Here is a 25,893-nt window from a genome sequence, read left to right on the forward strand (position 1 = left end):
TGCATATGAATGCACTCCCCCCCCCATCCTCTTGTCTGAATATATAAGCTTTCTGTAGCTACTTGGTGTTGGTAAGGGCCACTGCCCACCCAATCTTCAAGGGATCAGATAAGCATCAAGGATATTTTGTCAAAGCCTTCCTGCAGTTACCAGCCTGTCTGGTAGAAATAACAGCCCTGATGGCCTAGAAGTAATTTAGTCAAATATTCAGTGTTTTAATTTCCTTTCTCAGGCCATAAACAAGGCAACCTACTACTTCTTCATTAATTCAAGAAAAGAAGAGAACAGGAAGTGAGAGTGTGACTAATGGGGGAGGGAAAGGGCAAACAAGAAGGGGAAGGCAGGATATGAAGGGGAAGCATAGGGTTGCCAACCTCCAGGTAGGAGCAGGAGATCTCCTGCTGTTACAACTGATCTCCAGCCAATAGAGATCAGTTCACCTGGAGAAAATGGCCACTTTGGCAATTGGACTCTATGGCATTGAAGTCCCACTCCTCCCCAAACCCCACCCTCCTCAGGCTCCGCCCCAAAAACCTCCTGCCTGTGGCAAAGAGGGACCTGGCAACCCTACTTGTGTATGGGCCCCAAGATGACCAGGGGCCCTGGAATTTGTCCATCTGGGTCCCCCTCCTCACAGCGTTCCTGCACGAAAGAGAAAAGAATCTCCTTCTACCAATCCTCAGCATATGTGCAGATAGTAGCTCGGGTTGCCAGGACCCTCTTCGTAACCAGCAGGGGACAGCATGTGGAAAGCTAGGCAGATAGGAATGTGGGTGCTATATCCCCGGACGGTATCCCTATGACAAGGAATCTGACACTGATTAAGGTTCAGAGTAGTTTATTAAAGAACTAACACAGTGGAAAGAGCAAACTAGCTACATTGCTGATGAGAGAGAAATTTTGAGGACACATAAAGAAATTACACTTTACAGAGCGAAGAAGATAGAGACGCACATTCCTGTCTGACTAGATTTCCACATGCTGCCTCCTACAGGAGGTTCTTCCCTTCTCATACATCATATGTTGCATATTCCAACATTTGCTTGGCACCAAGGGACAAATCTCTTCCTAAGCAACTGAGGCACTGGCACACTGCCGTGGACAGAGAGGTGGCAGAAGGCAACAGGCATGGCTCATGCCAGTCACAATAGCTTCCGAGAACTGCACGGCTATCACTTAAGTCCAGCTGCAAACCTCACCTTCCCCCACCCACCCACACTCTACATTTTGTTGGCATAACAGCATCTTCTCAGGTAGATGTTGCACTTTTTGTTTTGCCACTTGAACCAAAAAGGTTGCCCGTCCCTGATCCACTTTAACTCCAAGCTATTATTGGTTACTATCTGTGGTGAGATTTAATTGCTATCGTAAGCTCTGCACATGTTTGTAAGTAATTTATAAATGCCTGTCCTTCCTAAAACCAGTAGTTAAGTTTTATTGTCCCAGCAGTAAGTGAGCTTTGGATTAGCCTGCAACAAACTATGTCCTTTCTTTGCCCCACCCTCTCTGTCATCCCCTTCCTTCACCTCCCGGCTGTCAAAAAGGCAAACCCTGTCATCTGGTTCTGACAGATGAATGTTAGCATTCATGTCTGTTTCATAACCAGCATTTATTTTACTCATACTACAGGGAAGACAAGCCACAGTTACTCAAGCGCTACCAAAGCATCTAAGGATGACTCACCAAAGACCAATTTAGAAAATCCACCTAAATGAAACAGCTGTGCTTCCATTATGAATCCGTGGAAGTATACAATGGTTGCAGCCGACATAGATTTTGGCTGCTTTACCTAGTTTACAGCCAAAACAGATAGTTCAGTTGCTCTGTTTGTTAGTGTTTTTCTCACTGCTAACTTTCCTAGAGTATTCAAGAGAGATGCTCATACCGTGTTTTGCACACTAGCCAGTACAACATCAATCGCCACAGTAGAAATGGCTCATGAACCGTAACTGGTTTTCTGTCTCTTGGTCTTTTGAGCAGACTGAAAGCAACCATCTCTCCCCCTAGTGTTAATCCCAAATATTCAAGGTCAGATACTTGCTATTATATCAGGCTTCTTTTTCAATTAAACAAATCCTAGCCTTTTTTGAGTGAATCCATTTCCCCACCATGTGAAACGTAGCTGGTCGCTTTGTCTCACAACCAGCTACATGCCTCTGAAAAAGTGGTCTGCAGTCCACAAAAGACTATGGCAGAAAAAAAAAAACTTGTTAGTTTTTAAAGCTAAAGGTAGTCCCTTGTGCAAGCACCGGGTCATTCCTGACCCATGGGGTGATGTCACATCCCGACGTTTACTAGGCAGACTTTGTTTACGGAGTGGTTTGCCAGTGCCTTCCCCAGTCGTCTTCCCTTTACCCCCAGCAAGCTGGGTATTCATTTTACTGACCTCGGAAGGATGGAAGGCTGAGTCAACCTTGAGCCGGCTACCTGAAACCAACTTCCTTCGGGATCGAACTCAGGTTGTGAGCAGAGCTTGGACTGCAGTACTGCAGCTTACCACTCTGCGCCACGGGGCTTCTGTTTACTTTTGATGCAACAAACTAACAGCTGTTTCGGTGGAATTGTTGTTAGTTGAGTTACCTATTTAATTTGCTTTAAGGGCTGCATTTGCTCAAGCTCAGTCTATTGAATCTTAGCAATAAACCATCACAAAACACTGCTTGCTATTTATGACCAGACATACAGAATGTTTTTAAAGCATTTTTTCCCCAAATGGGGTAATAAATGAATTACCAGTCTATTAAGAACATCAATTTAGAGACAGTTAAAAAATTATTGTAATGTATTTTATTATCTGATGTGCCAAAAAATACTGATTGCCCCAATTTTTATCTTAGGTCGTTTATGCATGGAAGTTTTGCCTAAGGTTCATTGCTCGCTGGACCCACACTTTCCTGTTGGGAGTCTATGCACCAGTAGTCTCTAAGCTCAAATAAAGAAGTATTTGAATCCCCGCCCCTTGAAATGCTGCTTTGTAATTGGCTGTAGTGAGAGAAAAGTTCCCTCCCCCCCACAAACCCAATTGCCACATAAAAAAAGCATTTTAAGAGCATAAAACAAAAAATGGAGCAATCTGAAAACAAGGGGAAGGGAGAAATCCAAGCCACGGTTTTAAAAAGCCTTTCTTCTGCTCAGAAAGAGCTCTGAGGAAGCATTACAATCCCCACCTCTGGACATGCTGCTTTGTAATTGGCTGTGAGCGAAACTAAGTTTGCGTGTCCCGCACTTTGCCTTATGCACGGGAATTTCACCCGGGCTGAGCTCAGAGGAGAGGGAAGAATCAGGTTAATAGAGGGACAGGACGTCCTGGGATTTGTGAGGGCTGGCAGTGAGGTCGTCTCTAATGGAGGGAAAATTCATGCGTAACTCCCAGGAACAACCGAGACAGACTGGGGGTGAATGTGAGTGAAAGTACCCGTGCATAAATGACCTTACTGTGGCTGATCTACCATCAACCAACTGCATACCCATGGATAGTACTAAATCATGGTAATAACATACACAAGAGAGGATTTTTGCCCCCTTCCCCCAGAACATCCCACATTGTTTGCTATGGCTTCTGCTTCCAGTTGGTTAACCTAGGTCACTATTGGGCTTTTAGCAGGAACCAACAAAAGGAGTGCTGACTAGGAAGTCTCGGCCTACTTCCCTTTGTAATAAAACTTTGGTTAAGCCACCCACCTGCATCAAATGGATGTTAAACTGCAAACTGGCCTTTTTTCGGTAATTACTTTGACCAGAGGGAGTTGTCATTTTTGCTTTGCTGTGTTCTTTTTTTGCAAGCCCAGGCATTGTAAAACTATCACAGCTGAATTCTCGGACATCTTGATCCAACATTTAAGTGTGAGCCCTGCCTTCTTATCCAGTGAGCAGGGCAGTGTACTAGAGAATCAAATAATACAATAAAGAAAATAAAACATGCAGTAACCAGAATACAAATATCATTGAATATGCATACGTATGGCCTCACTTGCGTTTTGTCTGGGTGCTCCGAGTGTTAGGGGAAGCTCAAACCAACTTTAATGGGTACAGTTTGTGTGTCACACTGCAATAACCCAGACTCGGGCCAAAACTGAGTATAGCTGTAAAACAAGAAGGGTAGGCCTATCAGTCACCCAAATTGAGGAAACATCCTAGATTGAGGAGACTGCGTTGTTCTAGATCAGGGGTGTCAAACTCAATTGTTATGATGGCTGGATATGACATAAATGTCACTTGGTTGGGCTGGGCCATGCCTCACCAGCCCAGATCGAGAGTACAGGGGGGGAAGTGGCTACCTTGGCTGGCTCGCGGGCTGGATCTGGCCCGCGGGTCTTGTTTGACACCCCTGTTCTAGATATCTTACTGCAGGGCAGAATAGGGGTTTTGACCCGCAACATCTTTAAGCTGAATGTCACCTTGCTTTGGAAAGTATTTTAAATGTATTCTGTATACATGGTTATGCTCATTAGTAGTAGGAAGAGCCCCCTTCCCTTGTTTAAGGGAAAAGACAACTGTACAAATATAGTATACTTGACTGTACCTGTGAGCTAACAGATAGCTATTAATAATGGTTTAATCCTGGCAACATTTGGTCATGACCTTGGTAAGCACCGTTAAATCCTGCAAGTTTACATCTTTATGAAAAATGGAATTCATTGTGCTAAGTCCCACGCAGATGGCAAAGCAATATAGCCAGCCTCCTGTAGAAGGACCAAGAGTCACCTGCTTTTCACATTAGCAACCAGCTAGCTGTTGTGCAAACACTGTACCCCAAATCTTGCCAGCAGGTGAATATTTGTAGATCCCAAGGGACACGTTTTGCAGGGCTATAAAAATCCTGCTGAAGAACAAAGGAAAAACCTATTCCTTTAAAAACAAAAACTGCTTCTATTTTTAAAGGATTATTTTAAAACCTCTCCTTCCAATTTTGTTCCCTTTCCTGCGTGAAGCTATCACTCAGTGCTGCCCATGCTGAAGGACAATAAAGTTGTTAAGGAGCTGCTGCATTGGCCTAAAATACAAATATAAAGGTTTTATTGGGCCAGCTGTGCTGCTAGCGTAGGGGTGCCAGCTTCCAAGTTGCACTGAACCCTTCTTCAAATAGGAATCATAATTCTGTATGAATGGCAATAAAAACGTATTTTCCATCTGGGGGCTATTTTTAAAAGGATAGTATGTAGAAGATACAAAACAAACCACATTCCAAAATTGGAATGGCAAATAAATTCATTCTGGCACCTTTTGGAAAATCTGTCGGTGTTGTTTGAATGTATTTGTAAAAGTGCTTTTACTAAAGACAAAAGTTACCCAGCATGGTGTAGTGGTTAAGAGCGGTGGTTTGGCGCAGCGGAGTCTAATCTGGAGAACCGGGTTTGATTCCCTGCTCCTCGACATGAACGGCAGATTCCAATCTGGTGAACCGGGTTAGTTTCCCACCATTACACATGAAGCCAGTTCTCTTAGAGCTCTCTCAGCCCCACCTACCTCACAGGGTGTCTGTTGTGGGGAGGGGAAGGGAAGGTGATTGTAAGTTGGCTTGATTCTACCTTAAGTGGTAGAGAAAGTTGGCATATAAAAACCAACTCTTCTTCTTCTCCTGGGGCAAAATGCCCCTAAATCCTAAAAATATTCCAAGTTGCCTGCCTTTCCATCCAACCTCTAATTCAGGAAGATACTTCAGTTTCAGCTAATATTCAAGTGGCAGTCAGCCTGCCCAGTAGTCCCAGTCAATAACATTCGCCTTCCCTTACCCACCCAGAGGGAGACTTGTTGCATAGGTGATACTGGCGTTGTACTTACAGATGCCAAAAAAAAATGAGGCAACCACATTACTCTACTACATTGAACATGTATTTGTTGAAATTAAAAACTTTGTGGTAATTTAAGGCTGCCTAGTTCGTTTGGGAGTTCTGAGGGCATGAATAAAGAATGGCCGATAAGCCAAAAAATATTCTAATCTTTTTTTTTTGGGGGGGGGGAGATCTACCAGACTTAAAAATGCCAATTGGCTTAATTAATGTTTTGTTAAATGCCTGCGTGACTGTTGTCCATCGCTTGCTGGCCCTCCCCATCTCTTCCCCCCCCTCTCATTATCTGTGTGGGTTTAATCTGCTGAAATCCGGTGGCTACTGGTTTGTTTGAATGCCATCTTATTTTATAGTTATGATTTACCTTTCCTTTCCTTCCAAGCTCCCATGACCCACAGGTCTTGAGCAATTAATGGGGAAGTGGTTTTTTCCCGTTTCTTTAAGGAAAATATGGTGGGGAGATACTCGGCCACTGCCAATGTTATACTTGGATCGTTTTATAGTTATCATGATGCTATGTTTTAATTCTTGGTGTTTTTATCGTTTTATGTGATTTTAGAGGATGTTACCCGCCCTGAGCCCGGCTTGACTGGGAATGAGGGTGGGCTGTAAAGCTGAATAAATAAATAATCTACCGTATATACCCGCGTATAAGCCGAGGTGCCTAATTTCTCCCCAAAAATGGGGGGAAATTAGGCACCCGCGTATAAGCCGAGGGTCGGCTTATAACACCTCCCCACCCTGCAGACTTACCTTCTGGGCTCCTGGCGGAGGAAGCGGCGGATCCGGCGGGGGCGGCCTTCTTGCAGCTGCAGGAGGCCCCCCCAGGCCGCTCCTGGCGGCGGGAAGTGGTGCGGGCCCGGCGGAGCGGCCTCCCTGTGGCTGCAGGGGGCCTCTGGAGGCCGCTCTCGGCCGGGAAAAGGCGACGGGGGCGGCGGAGCAGCCTCCCCGCGGCTGCAGGGGGCCTCTGGAGGCCGCTCCCGACCTGGAAAAGGTGGCGGCGGTAAGTTCCCCCCTCCCTGTAGCGTATTGACCTGCGTATAAGCCGAGGCCGTCTTTTTCAGCCCTTTTTTTGGGCTGAAAAACTCGGCTTATACGCGAGTATATACGGTATTTATAAAAACCTCTTATGTAGACAATAAACGAATTACAGACTCAAGTGTCTAGTGCAGGCAACTAAAGGAGCTAGGACAAATTGACAAAGCTTCCCCCCCCTACTTTATGGAGTCCAGGGTTTTCAGACCCATTATAAGCATTTGAAAGGATGTAGGTCTTCACGGAGGGGGGTGGAGGCTCCCAGTCATCGGCTGAAGGAACAAAACAAATAGTTACACAGGCATCTGGAGGAAGCTCTTTCCCTCTTCCAGCCTGTCTGCTCCTCCTCCAGAGCCAGGATACTTACCTTGAGTCATCCTTGTATCCCTCCTTCCCACGCTGTGTCAGAGGCCCTGGAGAATGGCCCCCCTCCTCTTTGGGACAGTTTTTCTCATTTGGCTGAAAGTATACACATATAGGTTTTCTCTGAAAGGGGAGGAGAAAACTTCTAGTAGATGTGTTGCTCTTAGAAGCAGGAACTCTTGATCTCCCATGTCACATCTAGCTTGGCAACAGGTCAATGATAAGCCTGACTTACACGCTCATCAACCTCTCATAAGTTTTTAGCATTTCTTTGCTGACTTGGTTAAAATGAGACACACTGGTTTTAGTCCATCAAGATTAGGGTTGCAGCAGTTATTAAAATGGGGGAGACTTCCAGCCAGTGGGACAAAAAGGCACCCTCACTTTGTACTACTTGGCACAGCTACAAAGTGTGAAGTTTATGTTCAAAATCAAGTCCATTACTCAGAATCTGTTAGATGTATATGGTTAATTAGGTGGGGGGGCTTCCTCCAAAAAAAGTTTGACAGGTAAGAAACAATAGTTTAAATAACTCCTAGCACCACTGATCAGAATGACTGTTTTCCCCTTAGGTATTTGTACAGCTGCAAAGAAATTGTATTACGAAGAAATACAGCGGGAAGCCTTGGCTTCAGCATCGTGGGTGGTTATGAAGAAAACAGTGGAAACAAGCCATTCTTTATCAAATCCATTGTTGGAGGGACTCCAGCCTATCATGATGGAAGAATTAGGTAATGAAATCATATTGATTACTGGTTAGACCTTTCCATCCAAATATCTCAACAATTCCCAATAGCTAAGGACTGTTCCACACCCCAAATTGATGTGTAGTCTCCAGCCGCTGCTGGACATGAAAGCCACTGCTGGGCTTGTATGTTTTGCCTTCGAGAGAACATGTCTCATAAAACACATACAGATGTTACGCTGTGTCCATATGATCTGTTCACTGTCTGGTAGGTAGATGCCATAAGCAGAATATACCATTAGAAGATGGAATATCTTACCTGACGACACAGCGCATTTTGGAAGGTGGGTGGGAACCCAAAACTCAGGGCTGCACTAAAGTGTTACGTATCCGACACCCAAGCAGCAGATCAGAATAGTTAGCAGAGCAAGAGAAGCTACAGGTTCGGTCACCTACACAACAGCCCTTCCTCCACGCTGCTCCAAACATCTAGCGTCGAAAACTGCAGTTTATTGTGATATCTAAATTGGGGCTCTTTGACAATTAGTTTAGAACCCTGGTTTTTAGACAAGAACAAACTGCAGTTTGTTAAAGCATTCCAATTCAAATGTTACAAGCAACTGGTTTCTTTCAAACCAGTAATGTGAACTTGACATCTGAATGCAGCCAGACTGCCCTGGAAAGCCACTGCTGGTCTGAGTAGACAATACTGACTCTGATGGACCAAGGGTCTGATTCAGTATAAGGCAGCTTCATGCGTTCATGTGAACACTGGTCATGAGTGCTAATCATACTGAGTGGGACCAAGCCAGCTTTTTCAATTAATCTCACCTAATTCCCCTCCTTGCTACAGCCCATCCCAAGCATAGGGTTTTTTTGGGGGGGACATAGAGGACCTCCCTTCCTCCCCTTTCTACCAGTGAAAAAGCTGATGGGATCCAACCCAGTGGTTTCCCCTTGTATGTGGTAGCATGCCACCATGTGTGACAGTATTTGAGTCAGTGATGGGACCAATGTACCCATTTAACATGGCTTGCCTTCTGATAAAAGTTGAAACCTGGAAGGAATCAAATACATCAGGCTAGATTCATTTTTATCACAGTGCAGTAAAACCTATCAGAAGATAGAGCTACAGACAGACACATCATACAGCCATAAAATGCTTTAAATTCAAAGGTATTCCAAGAGTAAGTGCAGCATTGGGGAACAAATGGGCTTCCCTTCAGGGTCCAAGCAGGTAGAGATGGTTTCTGACAATATTAAATTCTACAGATAAGTTTCCCAAATAAAAAGTTTGATACCCTTTTGTTAAAATAGTAGTTTTGGCTAGAGCAGATTTACTTTATGGCTAGTGATCTGCAAAAAAAATGTCAAGAGCTGTAAGACTTATTTACAAAATGATACTAGTATGACAGTAGGAAAAGTACATGACACATATATTTTTTACATTACATCAGATGCAGGCCTGATGGACCTTAAAAGCCATCATAGACAACGTTCACAAAGTTCTTAGTCTTCTCATTTCGTTCTAGAAACATCCGACTTGGAAAAGAAAGGTGAAGGAAGCTTCATTCCTCTCCAACTGGGTTTCAATGAAGTATTATTTGCACTTCACTTGACTCCTTGATTCTTATTTCAACATTGCTCACCAACCATCCTGTGGGTTATCTAACCTACCACCCTTTCAGACAAAACAAGACTAGGGACGTTCCAAAATTCAAGACTAGCAGAGAGAAGCTGTCGTCCCACACACCCAGGAAATTTCCTATCTTTGGGTTGCTCAACATTGCCTATAATTATTTCTTCTCCCCCTTCCCATTTTAAATTTTCCAGGTGTGGTGACATCCTCCTTGCTGTTAATGGCAGAAATATTTCTGGAATGGTGCATGCTAGTTTGGCAAGGATGCTAAAGGAGTTGAAGGGGAAAATTACGCTCACCATTGTGTCCTGGCCTGGCACTTTTTTATAAAGATTCGTTTCAGCTGGAGAGCAACAAATCATTTTGACACAAATCAAGCACTTAATATGGACATTTGTTTACTCCACTTTCTGGTCAACTGTATACTTGTAAAAGAAAATTGTGAAATGTAAATGTGCATACACAAACAGAACGGTCTTAAGAAAAAAATCCTTCATGATATGTTAGAGAAACAAGCACTTTTAAAATACGGAAGTCCACTGAGATCATAAATCAGGGTACACATTCTTGCTGCTCTCTGTCTCATAAGTTTGTATTTTTATATCTAATCCAAGCAGCAGTAGTAATATGTTCCACCTACAGTTTTTAAAAGAGAAAATAAATTTGAACACCATGTTTGCAAGTGTTTCCAAGAGCTCTTAAGTAACTGTTGAAATACTTTTCTAACAATTAAGTTGACAAGCATGTCTTCAAGACACAGATAGCCATTTGATGATTACATGAAGTCCCTTTTTGTGGTCAGTATGAAGCAGATCTTTTTCGAAACACTTTGTTTCCTAGTGTGTAATAACTGTGAATGAAAATTTCATTTCTACTGTTAAGATAATTGTAATTGTTACTTGTAAAGCCAGGTTATTTTCATTAAAAAAAGCACAAAATACACTTTTCTCCTCAGTGCTTTTGATTCATGGCACACAACTTTTGTATTTCTGTGTTCTGCCTACTCTAAGTCGCATTCTGGTTTAACTTAACTTAACTTAACAATTAAGGGAGATTTGAGCAGCTGAATGACATGGGCTGGACATCTTTCCAAGAGCAGAAGCATCACAAATAGATGCCGCTACAGCACAGTAAAGATGTATGGCTTTCAACTGGGGATGCAGGGGAAAAGGAGGAAGTTACTTAGGAAAGAGAAGTTATATGTTATTTCTTTTTTATACCACAGATCTATATGATCGACCAAGTGTCTCAAATTAATGTCAGTTATGACTATATGATCGGCCAAGCTTCTAAAATTAATGTCAGTTTTGATTCATTCTTCCGAGATATGACGTGTGTGGATGACACGGAATGGCCCCGGAATCAGTGAAATAGCTTGTTCCTTTCTATTTGGAAAAACTTAATAAATGTGCAAAAAAGGGGGACTGAATTCTCACTAGCCAAGCACAATCTCACTGTACCTTCTGTGTTCTTTCTAGTAGTGCAGGTTAAGACAAAAACAATGTGCTTTAAACATGAAAAATTCACTCTTTTTATTTTCAAAAATTCAAATTAAACTTATGCGTTATACTAACAGAACAAGATTAAGAGCAATTTTTTTTGTTAAGACCCAGAAAAATAATTAGATTTAGAGCAATCTATTTCTGGCACTAATAGAAGCAGGTAGACAAAAGTCACACATGCCTATTCTGTAGGGGCAGCTTCAGAGTTCTCCTGTTCTGGGGCAGGTTCGCCACCACCAGTTTCTTTTCCTTCTTTGCTCTTTTTGGACTTTTTGTGTTTGTGTCTCCTGTGACTGTCTCCTTCTTCACTGTCGTGGCGGCGCCTGCTGTTACTAGGACAAAAGCAACAGAGAAAGACTCTTTTATATAATGGCATCATATCTGTCCGAAGTCTCTCAAATTCAGTAGTACCACCTTGAGTGGAAGCCAATCTCCAAACTCCTGATGTCCTAAAGCTAATGACTTAGTAACATATGATAACAGCCCACACAACCCTCTTAAGCACGTCCAAACAAAAACTAAGAAGGAACCAGAGAAAATGGTCACTGCAAAATCCACCATTATTTCATTTTGCAGTGCCTAGTTTATAGGAGTGGGCAGCTTGCTTGGCTTGTAACAAAGGATTGTGCTGAATATCTTCGTTACTACATGATCAATTTTCTCTGCAATCATGAGGCTAGGCTTCTTTTCAATGAACAAAAGGTATGATTTCTAAGGGGACTGTTAATCCCGCTCTGGAAGCATTATTTGATATAGGTATGTGTCGTCAAACCACAGCAGACTTATGGCGATCCAGGGTTTCCAAGGCAAGAGACATTTGGAGGTGATTTGCCACTGCCTGCCTCCACATCACAACCCTGGTAGTCCCCGGTGGTCTCCCATCCAAATTCTAACGAGGGACAACCCTGCTTAGCTTCTGAAATATGATGAGATCAGGCTAGCCTGGGGTTGTCCAACTCAGGGTTGATATAGGTAGCCTTTAAAAGTTGTATAACAATGCCTTTAAAATAGGGGTGGGGAACCTTTTTTCTGCCAAGGACCATTTGGATATTTATAACATCATTCGTGGGCCATACGAAATTATCAACTTAAAAATTAGCCTGCTATATTTGGTCAAACATTTAGCCAAGAGGCACGACCGGAGATGGCTCCGAGTGTCTGCCATGTAGTTTCTCCACAGCCCGGGTGGCAAAGGGTTAACAGTTTCTTGGGTGGTCCTAGCAGCTCCATAGCTAACAACTCTTCTGCAAGGGGGAGAAAAGGTTCATTTTCTCGGCAAAACAAACTCACATCCGCCTTGAATAGAGGCTATTCCTGTCCGCAGGAGGGGGCGGATTGCCAGTCTTAGTTCCTTTTGAGCTAGAGATCTGCCAGGACCCACGAAGGGCCAGACCAAATGAATTCGCGGGCCTTATATGGCCCCCGGGCCTGACGTTCCCCACCCCTGCTTTAAAAACTGCAGGCTTTTTTTTAAAAAATGAGAAACTTTTTTAAACAATGAGGTCTTCCTGTTTGCTCTACAGGGGTCGAGAGCAACCTCTAACAATGTAAATTCTACTGGTTGTTAGTTTTTTGTCTTTTTCACAATGCAATATCAAATAATTCTCTCCTCAGTTCTCCCTACTCAATTGGCTTCAATTAGATCGAAGGAAGCACAGCCATGAAAATACAAACGCACACCAATTTCTCCAATCTGTCAAGTTTGACGAAAACACCACTTAATGATGGGGGCTACCTTCAACTGTATAGAAATCTAGCACATATAACATCTCAGAATACAAACTACAATAACGATGAGATCTAATTTCGGCGGCTCCTATGCATTACTGCAGGAGGAAAGCCTTACGCGTCTAATTACCAAGCTCTTGAAAACAAATTTGAGCCCATTTCATATATTGCTTGTCTGAAACAATGGCTAACACTGGAACAGAACATTATCTGCTGTTGGCTCTACTTTAACATGCCAACAACTGAAAAGCAGCAGCCAGGATCTTCCTTTGATCCTTCCGTTGTCCTTCTACCCCATAAAAGTACTGAAACAGCCAACCTTCGAGATGACTTGTGTCTCGTCTCTTCCTTTTCTCGATGTCTCCTTTCTCGGTGTCGTTCCTCCTTCTCTCTGCTTGTTCTATGCCGCTCATAGCCTCTATCTGCATATTCTCTGTACCTATACCGCTCCTCATCACTGCCAAAAAAGATCATAATCATCCAGTAAGCAAAGAAATGCTGAAACAGAATCAACCCTGAATTCCTCCCATACGCAAATTAAAACACAACGCTTACTGCTCTGGGAGATCTTTAGGCGCTCTCTACATACAACACAATCTGGTATCTTAAAGTACTGGGAATCCAATCAATCAATCAATAAACCTTTAATGGCATATCCAATATTACAAAGAAGAAAAAAGTACTGGGAATCTTTAACATAAGAATACCGTATAAAGACTGAGAAAGTCCTAACAATGGGTAAAATCTTAGGATGGAAGGCTTAAAATCAGGACCAGAATTAGTGAAATAGGGCTATATGACAAGTGATTAAATAGTGATGCTTTGAAGGACTATACTGCTGAACAATAGACTAGGCTGTCAGTCAGTCAACTCTTTAGGAAAAAAATATGTGTCTGAGCCCCAAATACATTGCAGAGCCATTAACATGCCACTGAAAAATTGCAGAAGCCAGAAGAAAGTGATCCTTTTCGCAATAGTGCAGTAACGTTTTCCATCTGTCAAAATATGAGCAACAAAGGGTACCCATATGATAGGAAAGAGAGCAGTTCTCCATTTCTACTTCCAATTACTATTCAATGTTGTTGTCATGAATAAATAACTCAATGTAAAATATATTATTTTACTTTCTCAAAGACATGTCTGGAGCAGCTTCACATTAAAGATGAATCTAGTGTTCCCCCCCCCCATGGTGGACGACAGAATAGGCACCGCAGCTGCTCAAATTGTGTGCATGCACTGCAGACACATAACTTCCTTCAAACCATACGAATTGCATATTAAAGATGATCTCCCCATGGGAAAGTGCAAATCTAACATACAAAGAAGCCCTAACTTTGCTTTCAGTATTGTTAATTCTCAGTTGATTGCAGACCTGCAACTGTGACAGTAGCATGGGAGTTCGATCCAACAGAAGGTTCCCACTAACAGAGTTTTTCAGTAGTGCAAGAGAGCCAGTGTGGTGTAGTGAACAGCGGAGGTTTGGAGCGGTGGACTCTGACCTGGAGAATCGGGTTTGATTCCCACACTCCTCCACGTGAGCGGCGGAGGCTAATCTGGTGAACTGGATTTGTTTCCCCACTCCTCTGCCCGTAGCCAGCTGGGTGACCTTGGGCTAGTCACACTCTCTCAGGCCCCCCTACCTCACAGGGTGTCTGTTGTGGGAAGGGGATGGTGATTGTAAGCCAGTTTGATTCTTCCTTAGGTGGTAGAGAAAGTCGGCATATAAAACCAACTCTTCTTCTTCAAGGAGATATGTACCAGAAGAAGGCTCCTGTTGCTGGAGGAGAGTACCCATCATTAACAGGAAAGTTCCATACAATCTACCCATGGCTGTTTTTTCCCTCTTTTTGGTTGTGGTAGGAATTCCAATCCCTGCACCAAGGTTCTTAATGTACCAGAGCCAGCAATGGGAAGAAGGGGATAGGATGAAAGAGAACTGCATCTCACACACCACACTTTGCTACCACAGTGGAGAGAGCTTGGGGCATGGAGGTGTGAGAAGGTTAAGCTCTGGTATCAGTCCAAAGCAGAGCACGCTTTTGTGTTTGCCCTTCATTTGTGCAATTCTAGACAGCTCATTATAGTGAATGCAATGGTACAACTGAGTGTGCAAACAAGAGATCTGCTTCTTCTGGAGATTATTTATTTATTTACTTCATTTATACCCTGCCTTTCCCCATTGGGGACCCAAAGCTGCTTACATCGTTCTCCTCACCTCTGATTTTGTCCTCACAACAACCGTGAGGTAGGTTAGGGGGAAGAGTACGTGATTGGCCAAAGGCCATTCAGCAAACTTCCATGGTAGAGTTGGGATTTGAACAAAGGTCTCCCAGATCCTAAGTCTGACATTCTACCCATTGTACCACTCTGGTTCCCACTGTATGATCATCCATCAATAAGGGAAAACCAAGACACCCAACAGACACTTCAGGCCTTACATTTTGTACCAGTCTGTCTTGTGGAGTGATGACTCAGGTCAGAACTTACCAACAGATAAATCATAACAGAAGACTAGGAGGTCCACCTTATCCTACATCTCAATTTCTGATCATGGCCCAGGATCTAAACAGCTACAGGCTTTCGCACCAGCCCAGTTTCATATTAAAAAACTATTCTGCACCAGCTGACTTTCCATGTCATACTGCAAACGGCCTCTGAAACTCCTTTCAGTTACAAAGCAGTTTGCCAAGCAGCATGAACAGCTGCTCTTCAAGGAAACAAACAAACAAACAAAAACAAGGGTTAAGCTTGCTTAGGCTTAGAGAACTGGTTTCACAGTTCTTTGATCATGGCCATCTCCACTCCATGTTCTGTGATTTGGGCACAGAATGTAAAGAACTGGACAAGGATCTGAAAGGCTCTTAGGAAAACTGAAACTCCCCAAAAGAAAGCACTACGATGTACCTCCTAAATATTTTCCACAGCGAAAATAACAGATGGATATTGTTATGGGCTTTTTTTTGCGGCGTGCTTGCTGGTTTACGAACATAATTATGATAATATGAGCCCAATATTCAATTTTCCTGAAGGAAGCCATTTTCAAAAACTGTACCAGCTTACTGCCCTGGCAGAAAGCTGCCTAGAAGTTTTAAGGAGTTTCTTTTATTAAGGACCTGACAGATTGAGCCTGTGCAGGACAATCCTCGAAACAGCTGATGTGGAAGAAACCGTGGAAGAAACCATACAAAAAGGAAGGAAGGAAGGAAAGATCCAGTTATGGACCCGGACTCTGCTTGGGACCTACTGAACATCAACTTTAGTTTGAACCATCAACCTTCTTGGGACTACTGGGCGGGTGTACAGAACTGATTTCCCTATAACACTGCTTCCCAACCGGGGGTCCATGGACCCCCAGGGGTCCGCGAGAACTAAATTAGGGTCCGCGAAACAAAGTTATAAACCCATAATAAATTAATATTTTCAATTAAAAGTTCTCTATTATAAATATATATATTCAAATATTATTCTAAGTTTAATGTTTAACTAACAGTTATGATTAAAGTTTATTTTCAAATTCTCGGAATTTTTATTTTGAACCTTGGGGTCCCTGCACCGAACAAAAAAGTCCTAGTGGTCCCTGGTCAAAAAAAGGTTGGGAACCACTGCCCTATAAGGAGCGGTTAAAACGCTTAGGGCCGTTTAGCTTGGAAAGAAGGAGGCTAAGGGGAGACATGATAGAGGTCTATAAAATTATGTGTGGTACGGAGAGAGTGGAGAGGGAGAAGCCTTTTCTCCCTCTCTCATAATTCTAGAATGCGGGGTCATCTGTTGAAGCTGGAGGGTGAGAGATTCAAAACAGAAAAAAGGAAGTATTTCTTCACATAATGCAAAGTTGAATTGTGGAACTCCCTGCCCCAGGATGAGGTGATGGCTGCCAACTTGGAAGGCTTTAAGAGGGGACTGGACATGTTCATGGAGGAGAGGGCTATTCATGGATACTAGTCAAAAGGGATACTAGTCATGAGGCATACCTATTCTCTCCAGGATCAGAGGAGCATGCCTGTTATATTAGGTGCTTTGGAACACAGGCAGGATAATGCTGCTGCAGTCATCTTGTTTGTGAGCTTCCTAGAGGCCCCTGGTTGGCCACTGTGTGAACATACTGCTGGACTTGATGGGCCTTGGTCTGATCCAGCATGGCTTTTCTTATGTTCTTAAGTTTGACAGCTTGGATCAGTACAGTACATCTGATTGGAAATCTACAGAGTCTTCAGGATGTTATGGGTCTCAGAAGGCCCCATGGAAGGGGGGGGAAGCCCCAGGCCCCTTAAGACCTGACACTAACATAAGTTAACCGCTTGAAGAACAGATGCCGCACTTCATGCCCTATGCCTTTGGGTGTAAATTTTAAACTTCTATACAAGTCTGAAGAGGAGGAGGAACAGTCTCTTTGTACAACGGTATCTTACATGCATATCTAAAGGAGGCCTCATGCAGCCTAATTTTTTTGTACTCCGCTTATCGCAAACATATTCCTCCGCCACTGGAAAACTGTTAAAAATAATTAAATTTCGAAGCAGCATTTGTTCAACAGTGTCGTATCTGAACCATCTGCAGCTCTCGAGCCTCCCACTTTTTCTGATCAAACTTGTGCTAGGCTAAGGGCCTCCTGGTTTCTTACACAGCCATGTGGCACCAGCTTCACTGCAGATGTTGAATAATTTAGTCACATAACACACACACACACAACTCCATTCCCCCTCCCTTACTGATAAGTTTGGCAGCTACACAGAGACTTCTCGAGGTCTGGAAAACATTAAAGTTCATTTCAAGCACCCATGAATGACCAGACTTTTTTCTGGCCTTCAATCAAGCTGCCTAAGAAACAGATGTTAAATTGATCTAACGTCTAACACACTGACCCTGTAATTTGTAACACAAAACATATACAAAGTTTGCGTCACCACAAAACATACCCTATGCACACACACAAAAATCCCTACATCTTTACACTTAAATTCAAATCTTGTGTTGGTTGCAGGCATAATAGAAAAGGGTTAAGTTTTTTTAAAATTTTTCTCCCATCTGTGTTTACCATGGTAATACTGACTTTGTGTTGCTCTCATTGAAGTACATGGAAAAATGAAAGCAATGTACTAAAAAATTTAATGTATTTAAGTATGCCACACTCTGCAACCAGAGACTGAATAATTTAAAAACAGCATCAAGTGATGTATAGGTTAGAATATTATTCAATGATGTCTGAGCTTATTACGCAAAATGATTACACAAGATTTGTACACTGTGTCCCTAAATCTTAAAGACTGGAGCATGGAACTGTTAACATATACTCTTTCTTGCAGAGATCATATTCTTGGTGTCTGCAAAAAAATAAAAAATAAAACATCAACTGCATGTTCAATGAGATACTGAATGGGATCACAATGAACTGATCACAATCTTTCAAGCAGCTGTACGTGCACACAGCTGGAAACCACGCCACTGCTGGCCACGCACAGCTGCTTCCTGGACTTCACTCTGCTTTTGAAACCACTGAGTTTCAAAAGCAAATTCACGAGCAGTACAGATGCAATCCTGCAATGGCTGCTATTATAAGAAGGAGTGCAAAGAATCTGTTCACAGCTATAGCTAGTGTATAGCCAAACATCATATGCTCAATGAAACACAAGCTATAGGGCATTCTTCATTAAGGAGCGATACACCAACAAGAAACAGAGACTAAACTCTATTAGGAATTGTGGCTTGCCTATACCTTTTTTAGTCCTGTTCAAGAGTAAATCATAATAATGGCTTGGTGATACACATACAGTAAGCCAGATTATTCCTTTTTATGCCAATAAAGGTGATGATTGATTGCTTGATTGATACAGTAAGCCAGTTATAGTCTGAAGGCCCAGTATACGCTTGTGTATATTCGTTAACAACGTGAATCCAAGATTGTGCATTTTATTTAAGAGAGCAGAACTCCATTGTGCATTTTATTTAAGACAGCAGAACTCCATTCTTCCTTAGATACCCACTCTTCCCCAAAAAAACCCACTAAGCAGTTGAACCACAACCGCTTCAGACTGGATTTAGTTTCTGCAGGAATGTCAAGTACAAAATAATGGCTGGAGTACCTGAACCCACCAAGCACTTTCTACGAACTTTCTGAAAAGCAATGTGCTCTGAGAACAAACATCCTCCCTTATATTAACAATGAAAACCGTAACCTTCGGACCCATGGCCTGATGAACCTTTTGTACATACTGGTTTTTTTTTTCACTTCTGGTTTGCATTTGGAATAGCTGGTAATGGTTTCTTAACAACACACAAAAACATTCAAAAACAAAACAAAAGGAAAGCCTCCCCCCCCCCTGGTTTCTTCTTTAAGAATATACAGCCGCCTAGTTACAACTTACATGGGTCTCCAGGACTGGCACCGGACTTTCGGCATGAGATTCAACCCACCTGTTGAACACGCTAGGAGTGGGGCTGTGGTCGCGCTCGCGCTCCCTTTCCCTGGTACGCTCTCGCTCCCTGTCACGGTCACGGTCCCTTTCTCTATCTCGATCTCTCTCCCGCTCTCTCTCTTTATCTCTTCGGGAGTAATAATCCCACTGTTTGCTTGTGTCCATGAGACTAGTCCATGACGGAGCAGAACCTGCAAGGTGCGGAAAGGTGACTAAAGAGAAAAATGCCAGTATTAGAAAGCAAAAAAAAAAAAAAAAAGAGAGAGCGAGCGAGCAAGCGAGCTGGTATATACTTGAGAAGTGTCAACACAAATCGCCCTTGAAATCAATGAAATCTCATTTGTGTAAACTTACTTTAGCTGAAGTTAGAACGAAAATTTGAGGACTCTGGAGCCACTTCATTTGAATGCTACTTTATCAAGTGTCAAGTAGACAATGATGTTTCATAGCTCAAATATCTGTTATTTTTCTACTATGAATAGTAATCAGTGCTAGGAAAACATATAAATAATCACCCAGTTGGCACTTTGCTGATTTTGGGGTATAAAGATGCATTATCATACCATTTTGTGATTTAACTACTGTAATTCTGAAAGCGAAATTCAAATTGGCACAGAAACAGAACCCCTGAAGTTTTCATAGGTATGATACATTTTAAACCAAAATACCACCACCAAGTTGGGGGGGGGGGGAGAAATCTCTGGTACATAAGAATTTGACATTATCATCAAGAAAAAAGAGCTCCTGATTTCAGAAGCAGTAAACAATTCCTTGTCAATTTAAGGTTTTGGTTTAAAAGAGCGTTCTGAGAGAGTTCTATTTAAGAAGAGTCATCCTCCAGCACTCCAGTATATCATTGGTTAGCTATGGCCAGGATCCAAAGCATCGCATACACATGTGCACAGAGGCATGAGGGGCTGCACTGGAAGGGAAACCCCTCCCCACACATGCACACTTGGCACATGCTACATTAGACTTTTTGGCTTGGATCCACCTAACATTTCCAAGGAGGGAAAGACTTCCTATCATGGAAGCAATACTTCCCCATCCCCACTGCAGCCCTAAATGTCCCCTGATATACTGGTCCTGGGAGATAGGGACTCCCCACCCAGAGTAGCTTGGGGGGGGAGTCAGGGGTGGGAGGTGGAAACTGATTTAAAAAAAAAAACATCCCCTTGTGCACACAGAAACTTTAGGAATTCCAACTATTCCAGAGCAGAGCATCTTTCAGAGCCCTTAGAGAAGTATACGAAAACATCTCTTGTTATGCTATAACAGAATAACAGAATTAGTAACAGCCTGCTTCTATCCAGATTTAAAACAGTGTCTCCTTGCTGTAGCAGGTAATAGATTGCTGATGGGTGTATTTTTGGACAAGCTTGCCATAAGTGCACACTGAGATAATGCCATTTGCTACTGCTGTAGAATGAGTGTCCACTTCAGTTGTGACAATATAAACCAATTAAATTTGACAAGTTTCAGAGATTCCTTTAGCATATGCCGAAAGTAAGCTTTTCTGGGGAGAGTCTGGTGTGAGTAACTAAGCTTCATTTCAAAGAGATCCCATGAAGTCAAGCTGTACAGCTATTTAACCTCAAGGACGCTTCCACCCCCCACCCTACAGATTGTAGCTTCGTTATAATGCACATATTGTACTATGTAGTTTTGCTCATAGCAAGATGAGCTAGAAAAACAATCCCAACAGTGCCAACAAATAAGCACGTGTAAATGACTGTCACAATGTTTTCTCCGACAGATCATTCACAATGAAATAAAAGGGATCAAGACTAACATGTTGCAATATTAGAAATTCACTAATCCTTGACTTTTTTGTCCTGGGCTATTTGTCTGTGTTTTGAATTCAAGGTAATGATAAAGTTACAACAGCCACAACAGCTAAGGGAATAAATCTTAAATAATGCTTTGGGAAATTTAACTGCCAAATTTTCGATGAATGAACTGTCAAAATGACGGAGTGAATGAGTTTTATTTGCATGTAGTCATAGGCCATTACAAACATGTCAACAATTACCTCAAATAGTTATAAATATACATAATAAAAAAGGAAAACATTCTAAATTAGTAAAATGCAAAACTATGTTAGCTAAACATTGCAACGAAATCCCGGCAAACCAGTAAGAGCTATCAACCATTTAAAATCAGCTCACAGGATTGACTCTCTATGCAGCTATGTTGGACCTTATTTTCCTTGCTGCAAAGGCAAGCAGGGAAGACTTATAGGAAACAAACCCATCAGAATCTGTTAACAAAAATATTAATTTCTCAACACTAGAGCTAGTATTTAAACCAGAAACCCACCCGGCAAGGAATTTAGCCCTAGGTTCCGCATACAGAGGGCAGTCAAGTATATAACAATGTAAATCCTCCAGAGCAGGCGATCCGCAAATACAAAAGCATTGATCTTTTGGTATTCGACAATAGCACCCGGCCAATACAGCCGTTGGCATTGACTGAAAGCATAGGGACGTAAAAGCTGCTCTACGTTTTGGATTTGAAATATTGACTAAGTAGGGAGATCTAAGGTGGTCGGTTTAAAAAAAATTAAAACCAGGGGGCAGTCACCATTTCAATATCAATTATCTATCCATCAAAGTGTCAGATTTATAGACCCAGTCTTTGAGTTGGGAAATGTCTGCTGCTGACGCTAAGAGATTGAGTATTAAATGACTGAGTTGGAGCCAATGAACCAGTAAGCACAGCTCCTCTCAAAGGAATGGACCTTTCCCTCCTCCCTCTTCTTGTTGCAGCCCCACGGCACTCCTCAAAACACGGTTCCTGGCAGTTGGAACTCTCAGGAACAGCATGGACTATGCTGTATGTGTGTGGGTGTGTGCTGGGGGGATAACCAAAAACTGGTGACATAGAAGCCTTTCTAAAAGCATGCTGACACATCTGAGCACGTTTTAAATCAATCTCGAAAAAGTGATGATACAAATGCAGATTTTAAATGTGTATAAATGTTGATGTCCTGTTTTCCTTAGGAGACTGCTTTTGGAACTTTTCCTGGGGTGGCGTGTACTAGTCAGGACATCAACATTATTCCCAAAAGACAGCATAACATAATATAAGCCTACCCTCTCCCATACTGCACACTGCACTAAGGCAGCAAAGAAAAACACACAACTCTCCAGCAGACTCACTGAACAGAGCTCACAGGTTTCAGAGGAAGCCATTCCTGCCTGCTTTTAATGGAAGGAAGGTTGACCATAATACTTGTTGTCTGAGAACAAATGTGAGACCCCCCTGAAATATGCAAGACTGAGAGGACAGTTAAAATGACTGCACACATGCATTAATCAAGACATCTGTTTCCTATCAACAGAGTCATTTTGAACCACATCTGCTTTTTGTTACCTGAAGCAAAATTTGGGTTTGCTCGTTCACAGCCACAAGCTCCTCCCATTTTGATGTAATTTCTGCCTGGCTCCTCGGTCCCCATCATCACACCCCCAGTGGATTGTTATTCTTCGCACAAGAGGGAGGGGGAGAGTGACTTAGTTGTGCTTCAGTCCCAAAGGAGCACTATCGTTAAAACCCCAGCTCAAGCCAAAGGCCTTCAATTTTGAAAACAGCTTAAACTCCAAGGGACAAATACACGACAGGCTGAGAATAGTTTGCCCAATACAAGCTTTTCCCTTTGCAGTAGCTAAAAGACAGGAGTATCAAACTAGAAGACAGGGTGTGTGTGTGTGGGGGGGGGGGGTCTTGCCTCCTTCCCTGTTATGCTGCCTTCTTGTCTGGAGCCTGCACAGGATCTGCACAGTTCTTGGGCTACAGCGTTTTCCAATGACAAATGCACGAAGGGGTTAAAGCCCAAATGGTAGTTAGGTTGAATGTTAAAAGAAAGAAGGGGAAACAATTTACAAAGTCACTTCCTGCTTGAGTAAAAGGACAGGAGAGGAGAAAGCACAGTGCTTTCTTGCCCTGAGCAGATTGCATAGCCTGCTCTGCTAATAGAAGGTCCCTAGGTATAGCTCACAGCTCCCATCTCCCTTTGAATAGGGGAAATTTGCTCAAAGTTCCTGCATTCTTCTTAGTTCTAGAGACTAAACCATGGCTATTTAAGCAGAATGGCAGATGGCAAAACAACAACAACAACTTTACACAGGGAATTGCTCAGACTTGCAGTCTCTGAGCAATAATCCATATTTCAATTTCAATACCTTTATTGGCATACCATCAAGCAGTCGATCAAATAAAACCAACCCTCTAAACAATAATCTGTAATTCTGAAATTAAGTACATGGCAGCATAGACAACCAGCTTTGAAATAAACATCAGTGGGCAAGGCAAAGAGAGACCTTGCAGACTTCTCATCTCTGGATGCTTTGGTTATGAAAGCTACCAATTATAACTTCAGCTGTTACAAGAGAAGCTAACTTAAACCATTCAGCTTTCATTGTTTTCCCCCTATAGCGTGTGAACACAGAAGAGGGGAAGACGGGAGCTTCTTTAAAGATAAAGAGTGTGAACAGAACTTTAAAACGAAATCAGTTCAAGCTGGCAGGCTGCTATTGTATTAGATTACCCCGGCCACTTCCCATTCACCATGACTGGGGCTGGGAATTCTACGACTGGCCCTGAAACTGATCAGGTGGAATCCAACCAGCTGATATCAAGACAGTCTTACTGAATCTGACTGTACTAATGTCACTCGCACGTGCATCATTTAGCCTGGCTTCCTTACAGCCCTCTGGGGTTTCTGTGCATCGCTTGGGGCTTCCTCTCTTTTTCTCGTGATCTGTCCCAACCTGCTTTGCTGTGATGTTTTGGGAAAGATCACAGCAAAACCGAGCTGGCTGCCATGCATAGGGAAAGGACAGCTTTTCCTGCTCCTGTTCCCAGCGGCACCATTTTCCATTCCCCTGCCCTGCAATGGCCATTCTCCTTCACACCAAGAGACTTTCTGTTTGCTTTTTTTAAAGTCATAATTAATATATCAATAAGTCAGTTATTTTACACTCCCCTTCCCCAGTTGCTAAACTCTGGTTTGGTAATTTGGATTGAATAAATTGGCTGAACGTAGCATCCAAGATTTAAACTTAAATTAAATCAAGTCCAAGTACCATCCCAATCTAACATATGAATACCTGGCTTCATTTCTGAGACAGGCTACCAGCAATTTTACTATGACCTGCTCAAAAACTGCAAATGCAACGAATGCAAAGTTTCTACCTGAGTAGTTCTTTCTGCAGGATACCAATTTTTTCAACTAACAAGACAACCCTGTGCGAGCCTGCTCAGAAGCAAGTCCCAATGTACAATGGAGTGCACACAGTTTCTATCATGGACAAGCAATTATACACCAAGTAATATACCAAATTGCCCTGACCTGGCTGGCCCAGGCTAGCCTGATCTTGTCAGATCTCAGAAGCTAAGCAGGGTCAGCCCTGGTTAGTATTTGGATGGGAGACCACCAAGGAATACCGGGGTTGCTGTGCAGAGGAAGGCACAGGCAAACCACCTCTATTAGTCTCTTGCCATAAAAACCCCAAAAAGGGGTTGCCATAAGTCAGCTGCGACTTGAGGGCACTTTACACACACACACACAATATACCAAATTAGGAGCCCCGTGGCGCAGGGTGGTTAGCTGCAGTACAAGCTCTGCTCATGACCTGAGTTCAATCCTTACGGAAGTCGGTTTTAGGTAGCCGGCTCAAGGTTGACTCAGCCTTTCCATCCTCCCGAGGTCGGTGAAATGAGTACCCAGCTTGCTGGGGGTAAAGGGAAGATGACTGGGGAAGGCACTGGCAAACCACCCCGTAAAACAAAGTCTGCCTAGTAAACGTCGGGATGTGACGTCACCCCATGGGTCAGGAATGACCCGGTGCTTGCACAGGGGACCTTTACCTTTTTTAACATACCAAATTAGTTTGGGAAGGGAGAAACGATAGGCACCAGCATTTAGAATAATTAAAAAAAAAACCAGGGCTTTGTGTAGTGTTGTTTGTGTACCAAGATAAAACCTTGGATGTAATTTGTTTTTGTACAAACCATCATTTTGTGTCTAGCTTCATCTTTCAAGCTACCATTTTGTAACTAGTAGCTCTTATCGCTCTGGGGGGGGGGGAATCTGAAGTGTGCCTTGCCCAGGCTCTATACCGCAAAGCCGGTAGCACTTTTTCATCAAGTTATTCTACTTTCACACTGGATAGTTTGCTTGCTTGTACCAATGCATCCTTTAAAAGAGGAAGGTTCTACGTAAAAAATACAAGTTATACGAATCTAGGAGAATTTAGCAGTTAGCTTACCCACAAGAGCAAAACAGAGGTTTAGCTGAAAAGTACTGCTATCTAACCACCCCAACCCATTTAAAATTTGCTTTGAAACACTTACCACCACCATACGGAAACGCACGAGTTGAGCGACTATCATAGCCAGAGGAATGTCCACTGTTGGAAGAGAAACTAAGTCAGGTCACCATCTTGGTCGATTCTTTGTTTTAAATACCCAACTCTTACAGTTCTACAATCCTGACTTCCAAAACATGTATGAGATTTGAGCTTGATGACCTCTTTGACTATCACTGTGGCTTAAGAACTTATGCTGAAGTAGTCATAAGCTCTTGCTGTGCAGATGCTACTTTCACTACTGGTGGGCAACATCACTCATGCCTTCCTTGCATAAGTGAGTGTCAATGCTTCTCTTAAGTCAGCTGGGACTACTTGTGCATGCAGAACAGCACAGGTGGATTGTGCCTGGCGAACTACCTTTGCTT

The 25,893-nt window shown here is 42.8% G+C and overlaps 2 protein-coding genes across 10 annotated transcripts in view; one reads left to right on the forward strand and one right to left on the reverse strand.

The window, feature by feature from the left end:
- The window catches only part of LNX1 (ligand of numb-protein X 1), an 85,478-nt gene extending 75,495 nt beyond the window's left edge, over window positions 1-9,983 (forward strand). For both annotated transcript variants that reach the window (XM_056855552.1, XM_056855553.1), the window contains exons 9-10: window positions 7,760-7,918; window positions 9,706-9,983. In XM_056855552.1, the coding sequence (XP_056711530.1) occupies window positions 7,760-7,918; window positions 9,706-9,841 (295 nt within the window). In that variant the 3' untranslated portion in view covers window positions 9,842-9,983. The remainder of the gene's footprint in view (window positions 1-7,759; window positions 7,919-9,705) is intronic.
- A 1,035-nt stretch (window positions 9,984-11,018) lies between these two features.
- Window positions 11,019-25,893, reverse strand: part of FIP1L1 (factor interacting with PAPOLA and CPSF1) — a 48,911-nt gene continuing 34,036 nt past the window's right edge. For 4 of the 8 annotated variants that reach the window (XM_056855561.1, XM_056855559.1, XM_056855556.1 and 1 more), the window contains 4 exons: window positions 25,512-25,567; window positions 19,153-19,366; window positions 13,061-13,198; window positions 11,019-11,345 (listed from right to left, as the gene is read on the reverse strand). In XM_056855561.1, coding sequence (XP_056711539.1) covers window positions 11,195-11,345; window positions 13,061-13,198; window positions 19,153-19,366; window positions 25,512-25,567 — 559 coding nt within the window. In that variant the 3' untranslated portion in view covers window positions 11,019-11,194. The remainder of the gene's footprint in view (window positions 11,346-13,060; window positions 13,199-19,152; window positions 19,367-25,511; window positions 25,568-25,893) is intronic. The other 4 variants (XM_056855562.1, XM_056855557.1, XM_056855555.1 and 1 more) reach the window with 2 other exon arrangements.

This window comes from Euleptes europaea, chromosome 9, assembly GCF_029931775.1.
Source record: "Euleptes europaea isolate rEulEur1 chromosome 9, rEulEur1.hap1, whole genome shotgun sequence".
NCBI lineage: Eukaryota > Metazoa > Chordata > Lepidosauria > Squamata > Sphaerodactylidae > Euleptes > Euleptes europaea.